Raw genomic sequence first — 19309 nt, forward strand, 5'->3', positions numbered from 1 at the left:
AGAGGATGGCTCAGCTACACAGAGAGGTCCCAGGGTTATTCCATCCATCCTGAAGATAGACATAGAGGAAATCAAATGAGACAAACGATTGAGGACAGAGAAACAAGGCTGCCCGTGGACAGAATGCACTATGCAAAAACACACTACACTAACAGGGTGGAAAATGTTACTGTTGTTCTCTGATGGCTTGGAATTGAATTAAATTTCCACTGGCCTCTGTTTTCTTAGGCATTGTGGTCTCAGAATTCTTAAATCTGCTAACTAGAATGTCACTGTAGGTTACACACTATGGTTTGCCTAGACTCTAACAACATCTGCTAACATCCGAACAAAATTTCTCTCTTCTGGGCTACTTCCATCCTCTCTGCCAAAACCACAAGCTTTTTTTCTAAATTTGTAGAAATACCTGGCTTCCTTTGGATTTGCCTTGATTTCATACAAAACCTTTTCTCCCTTAAGTCAGTGCAGCCCCGTGCTCCTCTGCTTCTGCCACCCACCCATCTCAGTGTTCCAACAGGCAGGTGTCCTCAGAAGACCACACAGCCTCAGCCGTAGAAGAACAGTACTGGGGCTGGAGAGATGGCTCAGAGGTTAAGAGCATTGCCTGCTCTTCCAAAGGTCCTGAGTTCAATTCCCAGCAACCACATGGTGGCTCACAACCATCTGTAATGGGGTCTGGTGCCGTCTTCTGGCCTGCAGGCATACACACAGACAGAATACTGTATACATAATAAATAAATAAAAAAAAGAACAGTACTGATGCCCTGATCAACCCCATGTGAATCATCAGCAGGTTTCCAATCTTGAATGGTACTTTGGCGTGTACGTGGGATTTCAGAGCTACTGAAGGAAGGGCAGAATTCGTTACAGGACTTAGGAAGATGGAGCCCATTGCCTCAGGCTCTTTAAGCACATTTATAAGTAGTGAACTGGATGCATGCTCTGGCTGAGTGGTGGAGTGCTTGTGCAAGGGCCTGGGTTCACACTTACTACTGAAAAGAAGAAGAAAAGAATAATAGTGGGGCTTTAATTACCAGCATGCACTGCTCAGTTGCGTTTTATTGAATGTGGAAAACCATGAGGTTTTAGTCCCCTTTGGTTCTAAGTAGATGCCTAGTGCTCTGTGTCTCACATCATAATGTCCATGTTCAGCTTTCTTATCCCCTACTCCCTATATGAAAGTTACTAGGAGAGTGAATGGGATCCATAATGCACCGGAATGTGAAAGCCTATTGCAATTGCTGTACTTGTTGGGTGGTGTAGATAGAGAACTTAGGGAGCCTTGTACATAGTCAGGAAGTACCTAGAGTTCACCTTCAAGCTCCAGCAACATGTATAAATTGCCTGGCCTTTGTGACTTTAGTGAATGAGCTGCTCTTGGCTACTTCTCTTAAATGGACGTGCAAGATGCCTTCTACCCACCTCCCAGTTCCGATATTGCGTGTGATGCTCAGGCAGGAAGATCATGTGGAGTTGCTCCCAGGAACCTTCCGTGCTACCTTTGGCTGAGATGTTATAAGGGTACCAATGAAGAAAGAAAGAAAGAAAGAAAGAAAGAAAGAAAGAAAGAAAGAAAGAAAGAAAGAAGAAAGGAGGAAGGAAGGAAGGAAAGAAAGAAAGGAAGAAAGAAAGAAAGAAAGAAAGAAAGAAAGAAAGAAAGAAAGAAAGAAAGAGAAATGGAGGCATGAATATCCCCCGTTCTCCATAATTAAACTGAAGAACTGTCTCCTCTTTGTTTCATGGTCAAGCATTTGGGTTGCTTTCCATGAGAATGCTACATCTGGAAGTTGGCCGTATGCTCAGATCTCTTGCCCTTTCCTTCTTTGTTACTGTGACTGGCTTTCCCATAGGAAGTGTCATGGTTGCATCTCCTCTGTTGTGCAGTCCTGTGCCCATAGTGCTCTGTAAGACAGATGTGGACCCCTGCCTTTAACCAATAGTTTACTGTCAGTCCTACATGTCATGTCAGAGGATAATCTGAATACCACCTTTTGCTTCCCTTCCATTCATCCTGTCACTCCACATGTGGATGTATTACCACATTTTAACATTGCATCCACCTTCCATTTAATGTTCTGTCTGACTATTTCATCCCCGTACTATTTATTGCTTACTCTTCCACTCCACGCTTAGACATCAGCTCTCTTCAAGGGCGTTCTTGACTCTTCAGCTATTTTCTTTCCTCCTCTCAAGACGTGAATCCCATTGTACAGAAAATTCCAAATCTATCCCTGGGTTCGGGTCTTCCTGGGTCTTGCGTGTGCCTGGGCCTTGGTTTTCTAGTTTGCTGTATCCCCTAGTCACACCTGGGAAGATGTGGAGTACCGAGCTGCTGTTTTGGGCTGAGTGGAGTCCGTCTTGCATTTTGACTAGGTCATAGCGCTCACTTCCTGGCAGTCTCTCCTGCTTTCATTTCTTCTATGTCTGACAATAATTCATTTTATGACAGCCGTTTTTTCCTAGCTGGCAAACTATTAGAGGCTAAAACTTATGCAATGCACAGTGTAAGACAAGGTCATACTTTATCATCTTTGCCTGTTGCCATAACTAGATTAGACACTTTTCTACAAGTGAGGTGAATACCAGCCAATTGATATTTATCATGTCAAACACCTTGATTACAAACTGTAGGTGAACAAGAGGGAAATAGAAACGATCCCTAGGACAACACCCACCGTTATATAGTTTTTTGAGAGCCCTTTGAATATCCCTGGTACAAAATTGGGTTATTTAAAATACAAACAAATTGTGCTTTTATATACTCTGCATAGATAGAATGGGAGTGGTGGATTGCCTTCATCTTCCAAGGTTAACAAAGCACTTTGGAAGAGGCAACTTAAAGGGGAAAGGGTTCATTTTGGCTTACAGCTTGAGGTTACAGTTCATCTTGGTGCGGAAGGCCTGGAGTCAGGAGAGTGGGGCATCTGGTCATGTGGTATCTGTAGTCAGGAACCAAAGGAAGATGAATGCTGGCACTCAGCTCACTTTCTGATTTTTATTGAATGGGCTTTGGCCCGCGGAAAGATGTTGCCTACATTTAAACTGGGTCTATCCACCTCAGATAGCCAAAGCTAGACAAACCTTCACAGATATGTGCATAAATTTGTTTCCATGGGGATTCTAGAACCCCAATAGTTTGATAATTGAGATTAACCATTACCAAGGTGTTTGTTGACTCTTAACTGGGTCATATTTCATGAAAACCACATAATAATTGGCTGTGTTTATGTATCCAGCTTTGTGAAGGGCTTGCTTGAAGACGAAGATGATATGTTGATTGATCCATGGCTATGTGACATATACTTTCTAGATCTGAAAGGAGCCATGTGTTTATTGTATTTGCAATGTCTGTTTTCTCCTTTGATGAAACAGCTCATTATCTATTTCATCATCCCAATGGGGATAAGGTATATAGTTCTAGTTCAGCAGTGTGACTTAAGGTCTCAACCATCCCAATCTGCGGACAGATATGTGATGATTTCTTGGTGACTTAATAGTCAATAGTACCCACAGTTGTGCCTTCATCATCCTAGGCTACTCGCTTTACCTCAATGCTGCCCTTCTGTCTTAATAAAAAACTATATGTCACATCCACAAAATGTTATTCGCTACGAAGGTGTAGGTGACATTGTTGCTGTCCCAAATCATATCTTCAGGGTAACTTTAAACAAGCTTCTGAAGGAGGAAAAATTCACTATGGCAAAATGAGCAATGGCCGAGGTCGTTTCATCTTGAACAGGGAATTGGCACTGATGTTGAGGTTGTGGTTGTGATGGGGGTGGTGAAGGCTGTGGTGGCAGAGGTGGGGGAGTGAAAATAAGTAGATTGTGAAATCTTTTTAAAACTGCTATGTCCTTCCTATCCAGGACAGAACAATTCTTACTGAATTATTATTTAAAGTCCATTTATCAGAGCAGCAAGATGACTTAGCAGGTGAAAGCACTTGCTATGGAAGCCTGCTGATCAAAGCAAGTTTAAGATGCTCCCTTGGAACCCAAAGGAAGGGAGAGGAGAGAATGAATCCACACTGTTGTCTTCTGACCAGCACATGCACACCACGGCACATGTGCTCCCACAATTCATATATGTACACACTAATGATAACTAAATAAACATTTGTAAATAGAATTTTTCTGTCCCTTCCCTTATGAAAACTTTTTCTCCAATGTTTATTTACAAAATTCTACTTCCTGTGTGTTCATCTGCCGTTGTGTCCACATGACTCTATTCATAATGGTGGCGGGCTGATGTACCTGTCACTCAGAGGTAGGTGGTGATGGCATGATGGAGCTGATGGTAGACTAGTCAGAGCTGCTGAACTTTCTGCCACATAAGGGGAGTAACATCTGCAGTAGTGTAAAGAAATGACTGTACCAACTCCTTTTCCTGGTTCAGACAGTGTGCCCAAGTGTCGAGAAGGTTCCCAGAGAACAGTGAGTGGAGGCTTCCAAGAACAACCTTCCTCAATTTTGCTTTAGAACTTTCTGTTTCTGTGTACTAATTTGAAAATAAAACATTCAAAATAATAACTGTTATAAGGTTAAGCTCTGGGACCAGAATTATATTGGATCAAATGTTATCTCACACTTTTGCAGTGGCCTCATGATAACTTGTGTGGTATCTATACAATTGAGGTAATGTCTGTACCCATACCATGGAACTGTGGGTTGCATCCAAAGAGTGACATCTTTAGATCATTTATCACAACGGCAAGCATATATATGGTGAAAATATCCTTCTAATTATATCACTACTAATACCCTTAGCAGCATCACTGTCAGCAGCAGCCTTATTAGCTACCTGGAGTTCAAGATGGTAGGAATAAAATTCTATGACTTTTTGGTAACCTCCAACCTCACCTTGGATATTAGAGACATTTTCCAGGTTTTAAAAGTACTTTCAGTTGGGTAGTTCCAAAGCTATCCATGAACATGTCATCCCTAGTCTGAGTGCACAGAGGTCAACTGTAGGTAACAGAGGGATGTGTGGGTGGAGTTTGGGTGCATCACTGTAGAACATTAGCCTTAACTTCGTGTCGGAGACTGGGTGGACTAAGACTGTTCACTCACAGAGCTCTTGTGAAAATGAGGTCAGGTATCGTGTAGGGCAGTATTCAAGCATTGCAGCTTCTGCCTGTTAGCTCTGTTCGTCAGAGACAGTAGTTCACACAGGTAGCTTGTGGGTTGTAGAGAGATCCAGTGTATATTCTCTCTTTTTGGGACAAGACATCCCATAGTCCTACAGTGGGTAATTCCAATGTGGACCATTATTCACCAGTGCAGAGCAGTGGTGGGCGGTGGTGGCCAGGATCTCGGTACTCAATAGTCAGAGAACGTCTCTGTGCAGAGAGACAGAAGCAGGACTTATCTCTCAATCAGGTAAACATTTTAAGTGTGCCTGCATGTGTCTGTTCGTGTATGGATGTGTGCTTGTCACACCCTAAGAAGCTTCAGGCAACAGGTATGAAAGCACAAAGGAGAGAGATTCTTAAGCTCAGGGAACTTAACAGTTTGAGCCCAAGGCCTCCTAGTAACCACGATTACCGGACTGCCGGTTTCTCCAAGCAAAGACTGGGTCCCCTGTGCCCTGGGACAGTGGAGAGCAAGATGGGACTCCCTCCCTCCTAGGAGCTTAATGCTCCTGGCTGGAGTTTCACTTCCCCATGACCCCGCTAATCCTTTCCCCTTTGGAAATAGCACCTCCTCAGCAACCTTCGCTAGGTTCTTGATTTGAGCAGAGTGCCATAAATATTTGATGATTGCTAACTTTTAAAAAGTGGAGAGAAACAACCTCTACATCGCCTTCTGTAACTCCAAATGGAAAAATCGGGCTGGAAAATTTGGCAAACATGACACCTCATCTTTGCAAGTCTGCCGCCCACTCAGGCGGTTTGTGTTTCTGGGGCTGGTGTTTGTCAGCCGTGGCGAGATGGCTTCTGTCCTCTCGAGCTTCCACGTAGAGGCTGGGGAAGCGAGCAGAAACAAATTGCTTTCCTCGGAGTCTGTGGTATGGATTATTGTTGTCCTTGTGCTGGTTTGCTGTGAACTCTTGACCTAAGGGCAGCGTCCCAGCTCTCAGTTTAAGAGGTGCTTTTCCACAAGTTGGAAGAATTAGGGAACTAAATTTTGTATGTTGCCCAAGTGGAGGTTAGCTTTGGATTTTTTTCTGACTACCTAAAAATGAAGCATAAATGAGTCTGAAAGGCTGGGTAACCTTCGCTTACTGATTTTCTGAGCATGAACACCTTTATGTCTCTTAAAAATGGGGACCACCAAACACACATATTGAGTTCAAATCCCATGAGGTGATGTAGGCAACGTTTTTGTTGAATAGTCTGTCAACAGTATTTTAAACAATGTATGGTTCACTTAATGCTCAAAAAAAATGGGCAGGGGCTGCTAGGGATTTGGATCTGTAGATAAAGTGCTCTAGATGCCTGAGGATGGGAGTTCGGATCCCAAATACCCACACAAACACTGGGGCTATAGGCACGTGATCCACATCTGGCATTTGGTTGATCCCAGGAGCTTATTGGCCAGCGAATACAGCCAAAGCAAGAGCTGTAGGATCAATGGGAAGTCTTCTCTTAAAAACTAAGGTGGGGAACAAGAGAGGAAGATGCTTCTGACATAGACCTCTGATGTCTGCATCTGTCTATGAATGAGCACACACATGTCAGTGTGATGCCCCCATTCATAGGTTTTATAATACAAGGTATCACACCCACAGTTTGAAAGATGCAACCTATCTTCTCTTAGTACCATGAACCAGCATGTTTGGGGAGACCCGTGACAGTGCTTGGCAAGGGTCTCACCCTCTGTGGTTCTGAGATATCAGCTTTGCTCCAGACCTTTGAGATTTGATGATTTGGAAAGAATCCCCTAGTTCCTGATGACCCCAGGACAGTGATTACTAGTTTGTTGATTGATTCAACCAGTCATTTGCTACTTTCTTTGGTTACTATGTTTAGTAGTTATAGTTATGATTTTTGAGAATTCTCTTTATCATTCTCAGGGAGGTGGTCCACATTGGACTCCCTGCTCCTTTCCCAGCTTGGAGGACAGAAGTTTGGCATTGTAGTGGTCAGTAAGAACAAGGAATACTTGGCTCTTGGCAGGAGTCGCTGAACTGTATATGGCAAGGCCAGACCTGGGTTCTCTAGAGTAAGCAGTTCAGAGAGAATAGCCAGCATATCCTATAAGGCCCCTGAGTGCTGCTGGTTTAACCCTGACTGCTAGTGTATTGGCTTAGACCAGGGTATGGTTGGCAATGTAAGAACAGCAAGAATGATTTTTATCTTAGACTTTTCTTTCCAGTGCTAGATAACTAGGGACTTAAAAAACAAAGTTATCGATCATCAAAGGCTTTCCTGAATTAGTACACAAGAACGACAGGAAGGCTGAAGTCTTCCAGGCTTTCTTGCCCCTCACCTGCTCCCTAATATCATTTAATTACAAGTGCAGTCACCTCAGAATCCCCGTCCACTTCCTCCATTCACGCAGGAGCTCATTCCACAGCTATGTAGCTATCCACACAGAGGTGCAGGGGACCCTTGAAACCACTCCTTCGATGAACAAGAAAGACATGGCCAAATATGACTGACATTGTTTTGACGTTTCACTCTGATTGTTCCGGTTTTAATAAAGAAGGAAGAGCCAAGTATCTTCAGCTTTAAACAAAGGGTCTGGTTTGGACATTGAAGTTGGCTTTGAGACTGCAGGAGTGAATGTTTTACATGACGACATTCATCTTTACTCATTGGAAGAGAAGATCAAACAATGAGACAGACAGAGACAGGAGAGGCAAAGGAGGCAGCAAGATCCCTGTGCTGTTCCTCACACATGCATGGTCACTGGGCTTTGGAGTCCTGTGGGTTCCTTCACTGAGAGCATGTCGATACACTGAGTTCTTATCTAAGTTGTATGGGACAGGAATAGGGACCATGTTGCAACTCAGGCCATTGCTTGGCACATGAGTAAAATATCTGATAATTTCATGTACCACATGAGCCTCATCCTGGGCTCTTCTTTCCTTGATTTCAATTTCAATTTTAATGTTTAAAATACTTTTCTCTTCACAATAATACATTGAGCTGTTTTCCCATTTCACAGAAGCCAGGGGAGGCATCCAGTGGTGGCAGCTTAACTCACAGTACGCAGCCAGTCTGCCAAGAGTCTGCTCAGCAACCACTGGTGACCTTATTTTAGGATTAATTTATGATTAATCACGTTTGTATCATAAATATTTCACATGTTCTTCTGCTATATTTGTGTGCATGTGTTTGTATATGGGCATGCAAATGCCAGTGTGTAACATGCATATACATATGCTTGTGTGTGTAGAGGAACATGAGGGGGAACCGTACTTGGGCATGTGTGCATTTATGCTCCCATGGTATATACCAAAAGACAACTTTAACTGTCATTGCTTGGGTACTCTTCACCTTATTTATTAAGACAGATTGATCTCTCATTAGCCTAGAAGAACACTGGCTAGGCATGAAACCAAGAAACCCAGAAACCAAAGGGTCTACCTCTACCTGCCTCCACAGCACTAAGATTACAAGCACCCACCACCATGTTGGGTTTTTTTTTTTTTTTTTTTTTTTTTTTTTTTTTTTTTTTTTTTTTTTTTTTTTAGCATGGTTTCCAGGGAAATAAAGCCCAGTCCTCATGCTTGCAAGATGCGTGCTTTACTGGCCGTATGATCTCCCCAGCCCCATTATGGTAATTATGGCATTTTTTAATTTACCTGTGATTATCTCTTGATCTCTTTGAGCCGCCTTCATTCTCCTTCTATCGCTCTCCCTGTATCCCCCAAACATTCCTCCTTCCTTTCTCAGAAAATGAAGTAAGATAGTAGCAAGCTCCCCAGTGGATTTTATAACTTTGCATATCATATATTTAGTTTAGTAATGAAAAATTCCAGCTCCAGGCTATGCATAGAATAGCATTTCTAATGTTTTTTAAATAGCTATTAGTGTAGTGGAGCTGTGTATGTGTGTGTGTGTGCGTGTGCGTGTGCGTGTGTGTGTGTGTGTGTGTGTGTGTGTGTGTTTTCCCTTCCACTACATAATCATCTGCTCAGTGGTGCACTCTGAAACCCAGAGCAGCAGCCAGAGGAGGAGCTAGCTGTGATTGATGGGCAAGGCCTCCCTTGCAGAAGAGTCCCATCTGGGGCTGGTTTTGGATGCAGTCAGATGTTGAGGGGGAGGTCAGCCAGGCAGCCTCAGCTCCCCCTCCGCCAACACCCCGATCATTCTTACAGTGCCCAGCCTGTATACCCTTGCTCCTCATCGAGGCTTGCTTTAGGCAGATGCTCCGTGGTGTGGGATTAGAACAGCTGCTAAGTTTATGGAGGAGAGAGCATGCAGCATGGTGCAGCAGGTATTTTGAATTTTCAATTGAAACTGTGATTTGGATGGAGCAGAAGCTTTTGCCTTGTGTTTTTCAGTGTTAAGCCTGGTATTTCTGGGAGACAATTTTCATCTTGCATTATGCCTGGAAAAAGGACAGGAGTATTGTGGAGTGTGTGTGTGTGTGTGTGTGTGTGTGTGTGTGTGTGTGTGTGTGAATATATACATGGGGGTGGGGAAAGAGGTGTTCTTTGCATGAATCTATGCTTGTCCTAGGACCAGCAGGTTAATGGTGTCATTTTGCCTCTTTGTTTTATTGCCCCTGGGGCATGATGTGTTTTAGCCCGGTTCAGCTCAGCACAAGAGGCTTTCTCTGAATGTGCAGTTTCCTGCCAAAGAAGTAGATCAGAGCAGACCAGGTTGCTGAACTCAAGTAAAACAAACTGTCAGCAAGGCTGAAAGCTGCAAGCAGCCACTGGGGATAGGCTCGCTCCTCAAGAGCTTACCTCAGTATGTGCTTGTCTTGTCGGGGGGAGGGTGTCTTGGGAACAGCAGGTGTTTTCCTTGGCCATGTGGGCATGTGTAATCATCAGGCTTATTAATTCTTGACGATTCCTGTGTACTTCATTCTAAGAACTGGAGTAATCCAGGAGAGGGACTTAGGGTAAGAAGTAGGAGGCAAAAGTACCCCAGGAAGGGAGTTTGACTGTAAAAGCTGAAGAAAACACACACATGCACACATAAACATGTGCACACACATGCACATTCATACACACACACACAAGCACCTATACGCACACACATGCACACTCACAAACATACACACCTCTTCCTGCAGGGAAACACTTGGTTATTTTCCGGTCTCCCTTGGCAGCTATGCAGTCAAGCACCTTTCCTTCTCTTGCCACAGAAGGACTATGCTTGTTTTTTGGTTAAAATGCGCTCTGCATTAGTTTTCAAGATGACATCTTTTGCAAAGTCAGCCTGGCTGCCGCTGTTTGATCTTGTGTTCCTCTAAGAAGAGCTCTACTAAACCACTCCGAGTGGTGCCCAACTGAAAGACTATCTGGGGCAGGGTGGAGAGGTGGTAAGGAGAACAAGAACGGGACTCATCTCCTGTGTCCACCCCAGAGATGGCATCGATTGTTTCCGGTGCCAGTGTAAGGACTCTGTATTTGAGACGTGGCTCTGAGTGTGTGCATACATGAAGCTAAATAGATTACACTGACTTAAAATAGCAATAATATTCTCTCTATTTCATGCTTCAGTAAAACACTTAAATTGAAATGACTTTTGGGGATTGTTTTTTTTTCTTTAAGGAATAAGATTTGTTTGCATCTTAAAAATCCCTTTGCTCTTAGTAAACAAGTGTAAGAAACCCCGTGGAACATCCTGGACAACACTGGACTCCATGTCATTGAGCAGCTTCTGACTTGATCTGATTAATGGAGAAGTTTGAGCTATAAGGATAAGGAAATTTCCTCGACACTTACCCTCGGAGGCTCTATTTATTCCACGCTTCCACACAGCTCTCCTCTGCAGCATCGTGGGTTTTAAGACACGAGAGATCCCGACCTCTTTCCACCTGCTCCCCCTTTCCTTATATTTAGCAGCACCCTAAGAATGTCTTGGCAGAGGAAACTGGGTGTGAAGTTTGCACAGGCTCTTGGAGTGCTCGGTTGGTGCTTGTGGGGGATCCTTGCGAAGCAGAATCACCTCCCCATAAAGGAGGGACCCCCACCAGCAGTCTGACTCTGCAGATAGCTGGAGCTCTCTCACCGCTCCATTTATTTAGGGGAAAGTGGAGGCATGGCACATGCATAGAAGAGGCAGCTTCTGCCAGTGAATGCCCACCCAGAACACTCTCAATATTTTACCTGTCACCATCACACACAGGAGAGCGACTTTAGCCTTCTACCAGGATCTGGTTCACATATATGGAATTTGTCCTCACCTAAAGCAGAAAGGGTGCCCTTGCCATTTGTGTAATTTTCTAAGGAAATTTATTTCAACCTAAGCTGAGAACCTAGGAGCATCACTAGGGAGGGAACAAAGACATCTCTCAAGTCATTTGAAGGTGAAAAATATTCCATAGGAAGTACAATGTTCTTAATTAAATATTAGCTGTAATTAGCCTAAAGTGCAAATGTTGGGAATATTAATTAGGGTCTCTCCGGAGCAGCTGTCGGTGTTAATAAGTAACTGTAGGGGGTCCTGCCAACATCTGTTTAAGACCTCCAGGTACAAGATACAATGCAGAGCCCCAGTGTACCTGAACAAGCTAGCTTTTGTCCACTTGAGTCTCACGGAACTGGTCCTCAGAGCTTGACACCTTTGTCTGCTAGAGCAGTGCAGATCTTGAGAGATTTTGCTGCTCTGGCTCGAGGGACCTTAGCTGGTCCTTGCCTTTCTTATGCCAGGCTCCGGGTACTCTGGAGATAGGCCTCAAACTTGAGCTGGCACTCAAGTTTCCCATACTGCTATGCCACCAAGTATCCAGGGTCACCTTCTGCATCTGGCAAACAGAATTATTGGTATCCTGCATCCTGTACCTCGGCACCTGACCTCCCCATCAGAGGAGGCAAAATAAGTTTGAGTTCCAAGATATATGTTACAGAGAGGGGTGTGGTCATTTACAAACTGAACTGACCTCTACAGCAGATGATTCTCTCACAAATGAAAGCAGAAATGGGTCTTAGTTCTGCTTCTTGCTTTCCCATAAATGGTCTGTGTCCTGGATCTTGCATGATTTTTTTCTCAGTTCTAAATGGACTGAGAAACATTTCTGACAACTAAGTTAAGTAGACTAGGTAAGGCTCTAGTACATGCAAAGCAAGAACTCTTGACATCAGCATTATTAGCCTTTGGACCCCATGGCTAGTCCTTTGAGAGTTTGTGCATTACTGGGATTTGGCAGGATCACTGGTGTCTAAGAACTGAATGCTAATAGCACAGCCTTCCTAGGCTGTGACAGCCAAAAATGTCTCCTGTCATTGCCTTGAACTATTGACATTAAGTACCAAGCTGGAGGTGAAGGACGATGTTGCTCAGCTTGTGCCCTAAGCACCAATGAGTAAAAGGCATGGTCTGTGCCTTGTGGGTGTGTGTGGTGTCATGTGTGTGTGTGTGTGTGTGTGTGTGTGTGTGTGTGTGTGTGTGTGTGTTGGGGGTGGTGTCATGTGTATGTGTGTGTCCATTTAAGTTTACAATCACAAATCTAATGAAGTGAAGAAAATTGCAGAAGAGGGATTCTAACTTATTCACCGTTGCCAAGTCAAGGAGCAGCCGACGATTACCCCTCCTTTGCTGAGACAGAATATCTGCCCTTTCTTCTCCTCCTATGTGGCTGTTAGACTCATCTCCTGCCCAAATTCTATGCTCAATAGTGATTGCTTAGTTGGGTTCTCCATGTCTGATGCTATTCTGCAATCCCTGCTGGAAAGATTTTCCTACCCAGGTCCAGACAGTTTAGACTGTGAGGGTTGTATGGTCTCTGTCACAACACACCAACTCTGTGCTTGCTGTACAAAAGCAGCATAGGCAATTTGTTAAACAAATGAGCCCATTTATTGGATTATGTCCCAATGAAGCTTTATTAACAAAAATCAACAGTGGCGCAGGGTTGCTCTACTAGTTGTTTGCCAAGCTGGCCTCTGTAGGCTAGGTTCTAGGGTCCTCCCCAAAAAGAAAAGTACTTAGGTTCCGTAACAAAACAGCACAGGATGGGCGCGCACGCATGTGCACACACACATACACACACACACACACACACACACACACACACGTCACATTGTGTCCTTTGCATCTTAAGGGACAGAAAACCACCAAAAAGGTGGCACAATCACTGAGCCTGAGGGCTCATATCTGTAACCTCAGCTACTCAGCAGACTGAGGTAGGAGAGTGGCAAGTACAAGGTCTACCTGGACGACTTTGTGGAATGAAACCCTGTCTCAAAAATGGAAAGTCAAAGGAGAGAGGGGGGGTAGAGCTCAGTGCTTGAGCATTTGACTACAGCGCATGAGGCCCTGAGTTTCATCAGTTACCACAAAAAAAGAGGAACAAAGAAAGGGGGAAATGTGATTTTAAAATATGATTTTAAAAGTTTGAGTTATGCACAATGAAGCTGTTCTGGGGAAATAAAATGCTGAATGGAGATAATGGTTCAAAACCTCATGCGTGGTGTCCGGCAAGGGTGGCGCACGCCTTTAATCCCAGCACTCGGGAGGCAGAGTCAGGCGGATCTCTGTGAGTTTGAGACCAGCCTGGTCTACAAGAGCTAGTTCCAGGACAGGCTCCAAAGCTATGGAGAAACCTGTCTCTGAAATGCCCCCCAAAATAATTGTCATGCATGGTTTTAGGAAGATGTACCTTAAGGGAAATCTCCTCAAGAATACGTAAGCACACAGGCATGTGGGCAAATGGTGACTGCACAGAGGTATTGGGGGCTGATTATCTGGAGCAGCTTTTTTTCACATTGTCTATGTGTATAAAAACATCAGGTTGTGCCCGTTAAATGCGTACACTTCTATGTTAACGGTTGCTTAGGAAAGCTTTGAAAAAGAGAATATATATCACCTTTTGTAAGTCAAACAGCACTGTTCCCAACTACGCATGCAGTTAGCTTTAATCTTGACATGATGACACCAAGCCTTGAGAGTTTCCTCTGTTTTGCCCAGCTCCTTGGCACCATTTTGCTCTGTGTAACCACCTGCAGGCAATTCCCTTTCAATGGCACTCCTTGGCAGCCCCAGGCTTACACTATTTCTAAAGTTTTCAATTATTTCGGCTACTGTATCACAGAGGAAAGAAAGATGCTCACATTCTATAACTATGTCCTAGGCTGACAAGAACTCATTGGTAAGACTAGAAAGAAAACTGAAGTGTTAGCTAAATCAATGGCCCTGAGCCAACACTGGAACTGGCGGCTGATGTCATGTGGCTGACTCTGGTGGTCGCTCAGAGACCACCAAGGACAGAGTATAGCCATTTCTGCACAGCATGAGCAGAGGGACAGTGTCTACCAGAATGGAAAATATCTTTGAAGAATTAAGTATACAATATGAGTCCCAGCGACAGTCACTGTCCTCTTCTGGGGTTTGATGCTCCTTTGTAGCCAACCAACTTCAGCCAGGGCCCACCTACTGCTGCCCCCAGTGCTATAGGAAAAGGGTCAGAACAGAAACGAGGATGCCCCTTTTTACCCTCAGTGAAACAGATATTGGATCTATTATGGAGGAAGAAAAAACTGGTGGACATGCATTCCTTGTAAAAGTCTTTAAACATATGCTAAGCTTGTGTCTATTACGTGTTCCGTCTTCAATACCACACAGTTAAGGGCCTGCTCTAACAAAAGCATGGGCTCTGTATTTGTGCCTTGCACAAGTGACTGTAGCAGAGGTTGAGGTCTCTTGTTGGTGCACATACAGATGCTTGTGCCCTGCAATTCTTGCAGGGGGATCAAAGTCACATGGAACTGTCCATAGAAAATGGGAGAGGCCACTAATTGCTGAGTTTAATTGCCTGCCTTCCTTCCTTCCTTCCTTCCTTCCTTCCTTCCGTCCCTTCCTTCTTGCCCTCCTTCTCTCCCCCCTTTCTTTCTTTTTGACTGTACAGTTTTATCTCTGGAGACTATGAAGTTTTAGACCTCTGGACTACAGCTTCTTATGTGTTCTGCATATGTGTGTGCAGAGTGTGTGAAGGAAGTTGGAGTTATGGGGGTGGAAGTGGAGGGAGGGAGATGTTTCCAGAAATGGAAACATTTGAATTCAGGGTTTTTTTAAATTCTTTTGACGTGACTGTAATTACCATACCGCATGTTTAGGCTATAACTGAAGGGTGAATTGTTATATAATGCCCTGTAAAAAATATATATGTATATATATATTAAAAGACAGGATGGGGGGCATTGATAATGAGATTTAAGAGTTAAACCCAGCATCTAAAAGGGGGAAAGTAGGACCATCACAGGGGATCTCTAAATTAAGACTTAAGTTTTCATTTTATCACAGATATGCAAACAACAGTACCACATTCACACACACACACACACACACACACACACACACTCACACCAGCAAGATCTTTACCAGGGCCCTTCCAAAGCCCTAATAATTGGAGAAGTCCAAATGTTTCTCTCAAGTACACACTCAAGCAGTTTGGTTGTTCTTGGCACGGTACCAAATTGGAACTCCACTGTCACCTTAGATAACACAATGTTAAGTTCTTCCAAAATTGAGATGAAACAAAAAGAATCTGCCAGTGCTGGGCAGCTTCTATGGTCTCATCCAGTGGTGGGTGGACCCTACAGTCTAATTCAATGATTGTAGTTTCAGCCAGTGGTGGACAGATCATACAGTCTCAGCAAGTTAGACTGGACATCTTGGGGAAAGTGACTTCATCCTTGTGTGCCTCCATAGATCAAAAATAACGATGGCTGTATTTGCTCCTGAGAGTTAGCTGGGGTGGTCTCTCTTGGGCTGGGGGGGTCATCACTGGACCCTAGAAAGTGTACTATTACTCGAGTCCCTGGACTCTGGAGAACTGTTCTCTTTACAGAGTACTAATGGTGTTCTCTTTCCCCCTCTCCCTTTTCCCCTCTCTCTCAGGGTAATCAGGAAGCAGCGGCCGCCCCCGACACAATGGCTCAGCCTTATGCCTCAGCCCAGTTCGCTCCACCTCAGAATGGCATCCCCGCAGAATACACGGCCCCTCATCCCCATCCCGCGCCAGAGTACACCGGCCAGACCACCGTCCCCGACCACACACTAAACCTGTATCCTCCTACACAGACGCACTCGGAGCAGAGCGCTGATACAAGCGCGCAGACCGTCTCCGGCACCGCCACAGTAAGTGGACTCTGCATCCTGGACCTGGACAGTGTTGTCCTTGAGCCCTTGCAGCAACCCTGCAGCTGCTAGCGGACCGTGTACCCGGTGTGCTGGGGATTTTATCAAGCAAAGCAGCTCGGAATTTTTTCCTTATACTACCAGCTTCCCAAAGATTTCCTTAGTGACTGGATATCCTTCCCTATTAGAGCATGTTTCTGTTTGCTGAATTTATTTGTAGCCGGGTGCAGGCATCTATTTTCCTGTCTCTAAAGTGATGCGTTCTCCAGAATGCTATCGCAGTAGAATGCGTACTTTAAAACCATTTCGTGGAAATGTGGGGGTCTGGAGAAGGAGTTCAAAGACAGAGCACTTGTTTATCATGTCCAGGTTCTTGGGTTTTGTCTTCAGCACTGCAAAACAAGAGACAACAAAAAACACAACTTGGACACATAACTTAGATATAGCAAATTTATTTATTTTAAGTGTATGCTTTGCCGATTTTAGGAACATTTACACAGCAGTGTAACCGTTGCCAAAATTTGATTTTAGAACATGTTTATTGACTTTAAAACAAAGCGTGGGTCCGTTTGCAGGCCAGCCATATTCATTCTTGGGTGAGTACATTTGAGACTCGTCTATAATATATTGATGTGTCCTTAGTTTGTGATGTGTTGCTTGTTCATTGGATCATGTCAACTAATCCGGGATGGTCCGCAGCTTCCTGTACAGTAAAAATGAGCTTGAACCTCTGATCCTTCTCCCTGTACCTCTAAAGCGCTGGGGTTGCAGGGGTGCACTACCATGTCCAGTTTCTGCAGTGCTAAGAACGGAACCCTGGGCTTGGTGCATGCTAGGCAAGCGCTCTTCCAGCTAAGCTATACCGTCTAGCTGTAGTCTGTGGGAGTTTGTTGCTGGCACATAAGGAAGGGATAGATGTGAGAGAATATTAGTTGGGTAGGAAACCTGTTGGACCTTAAGCGTATAAACAAAAAGATGGAATTGCTGGGTTAGGATTAAGCAAACAAATCAGAAAACAGATGACACAGCTTTATCACCACCCTAGTGGAAACTAGTATAGTGGGGTAGGATGACTGTGGACTCCAGTAACTGCATTGATATTAGATGGTGCTCATCTGTGGACCACCTACAATAATTAAGGATCCATAACCCTGTGTAAGCCACATCAGGGAAACTCCTTCTGCAAGATCCCTTAGAGACATAGACACACACAAGGGTGTAAAGCAGTGCTACCTCGCCTCTTCCTTCCACCCTCAGGATCCTGAAAACCCAGAATCCTGACACTGCACACACGTGTCTTGGGCACATGACACAATTGTGAGGTCTAGGAAAATCACTGGGTAATTTTGCTGCTTGTCTTTGTATCTATCTCTATTTTGAAGATACTAAATGTAGCATAGACTGTGAAACTTTCTATTGTCTCCACCCTTTTTATTATTTCTATAAAATGTACATATCACTCATAATTAATGTCCAGTGTACAAAATTTGGAGGCATTATACATTCCCAGGGACTGCAGACATCCCCACCAGCTGGTTCTAGAACATTTTTTTATCTCCTCACAAGCAAATTCCATACCCATCCCCCATTCTCTACCCCCATCCTCTGCCATTCCTGTTTCCCTGGTAGGCTGACAACCTCCAGTGTATTTTCTAACTTGTTTAGATTTGCCTCTTATGGGCCTGTCTCACAGTCTAGAGTCCTATAATACAAGGCCTCTGGTGTCTGGCTTCTTTCATTTGTGCTTAATCTTGCCAAGGTTCATTGACATTGGTATTCTGTTCTGTGCAGAGGAGACGAGTAAGTGATATATTCAACTGCTAAAGCCCTTTGGGGCCCTTCTTCCTATTCAGTATCACCCCTTGGTATTGGCTGGCCTGCCTTGGGGATGTGTACATTAGATTGGTTTTCTGGCTTAGCCAGGTTGTGACGTGGTCATGTTGTGAGATGGTAGCTAGGGATGCAGCATGGAAAACTCAAATAGTTGCCCACAGATAAACAACTTGTAGTGCATCAATCCAATGGACTAGTCCTCAGCAATGCAGAGGGCGGAGCTATTTACACCTGCAACCGTGTGGAGCAACTGAATGTAACAGAAAATAGGCAAAAGGAGAACAGGGGATGCCTGTTTGTCATCTGTTTATAGTTTTGTGACAATCAGGGATTGTAGGGCCTGAGTATATTGTTTTAGAACTTACAAAATTCTGAATTAGACAATAATTATTAAGACAATAATAATTAATAATGATAATAATATTTAATAATAACTCTGAGATGGTGAGGGTTAGAATAAGAGAAGCTACTGAATGACAGAAACTGGGTATCAGATTATAAAGAGAACCAGAAGACCGTGGGAACCCAGGGCCTGAACTCTACATTGCTGACTTGGCAGTACAGGTGTCAGTGAAGGCCTAGAAGAATGACTTTGGGTGGGGGTACAGTGGTAGAAAGAAACCCTAGGAGGGTCAGAGGTCAAGTACAGGATAGACTAGAAGGTGAAGAGACAATGCAGGAAGGCCACGAGCCAAACCTGAGTGGAGAGAGGAGTGAGAAGACTGGGAGTCAGAAATCCAGGTACCAGGGAGGGGTTCCCCACATCTTAAGCAGTGGGGACAATGAGAAAAGAAGGACGATATCAATAGAGGAAAAAATACACAAAAAGTTCATAGGCTGGTTTATTTGAGTTCACTAATTTAAACAAGGGAAAGATATCTCTAAGGGACACAGAAGACAAGACCTAAGACAAAGAAAAGGTACATGGGGGAGGGGCAACAGCATGCTTGAAAGAGAAAGAAATGAAGCTGCATTCAGATTAGGGAACAGGCATAAGAGGAAAGGGGAAACTAATGCTTTTGCAACGTTTTAAATGCATAATGTGCATACAATATACATGTCTGGAAAGTGCACGCTTGATCCACTTGTACCAATGAACACATGCATAGAACTTTAACCAATATTAAAAGTAACAAAAATATAATCACCTGTAATTTTTCCTTCACCTTTATTACCCTCATGTTCTCTTTCTTGGCCTCGTTCCTAGGCATCCAACTGGCCTCCTCCCCCCACTACATACCTGGCTTCCAGTGTGCATATCAGTGTAGTCAGCAT

At 44.1% G+C, this 19309-nt stretch overlaps 1 protein-coding gene across 8 annotated transcripts in view; it reads left to right on the top strand.

Annotated features, from left to right (window-relative positions):
• Positions 1-19309, top strand: part of Rbfox1 (RNA binding fox-1 homolog 1) — a 365001-nt gene that overhangs the window by 169817 nt on the left and 175875 nt on the right. For 6 of the 8 annotated variants that reach the window (XM_038326053.1, XM_038326056.1, XM_038326057.1 and 3 more), the window contains exon 2: positions 15962-16201. In XM_038326053.1, coding sequence (XP_038181981.1) covers positions 15962-16201 — 240 coding nt within the window. Of the gene's footprint in view, positions 1-15961; positions 16202-19309 lie in introns of those variants that run through there. The other 2 variants (XM_038326060.1, XM_038326061.1) reach the window with 1 other exon arrangement.

This window comes from Arvicola amphibius, chromosome 4, assembly GCF_903992535.2.
Source record: "Arvicola amphibius chromosome 4, mArvAmp1.2, whole genome shotgun sequence".
NCBI lineage: Eukaryota > Metazoa > Chordata > Mammalia > Rodentia > Cricetidae > Arvicola > Arvicola amphibius.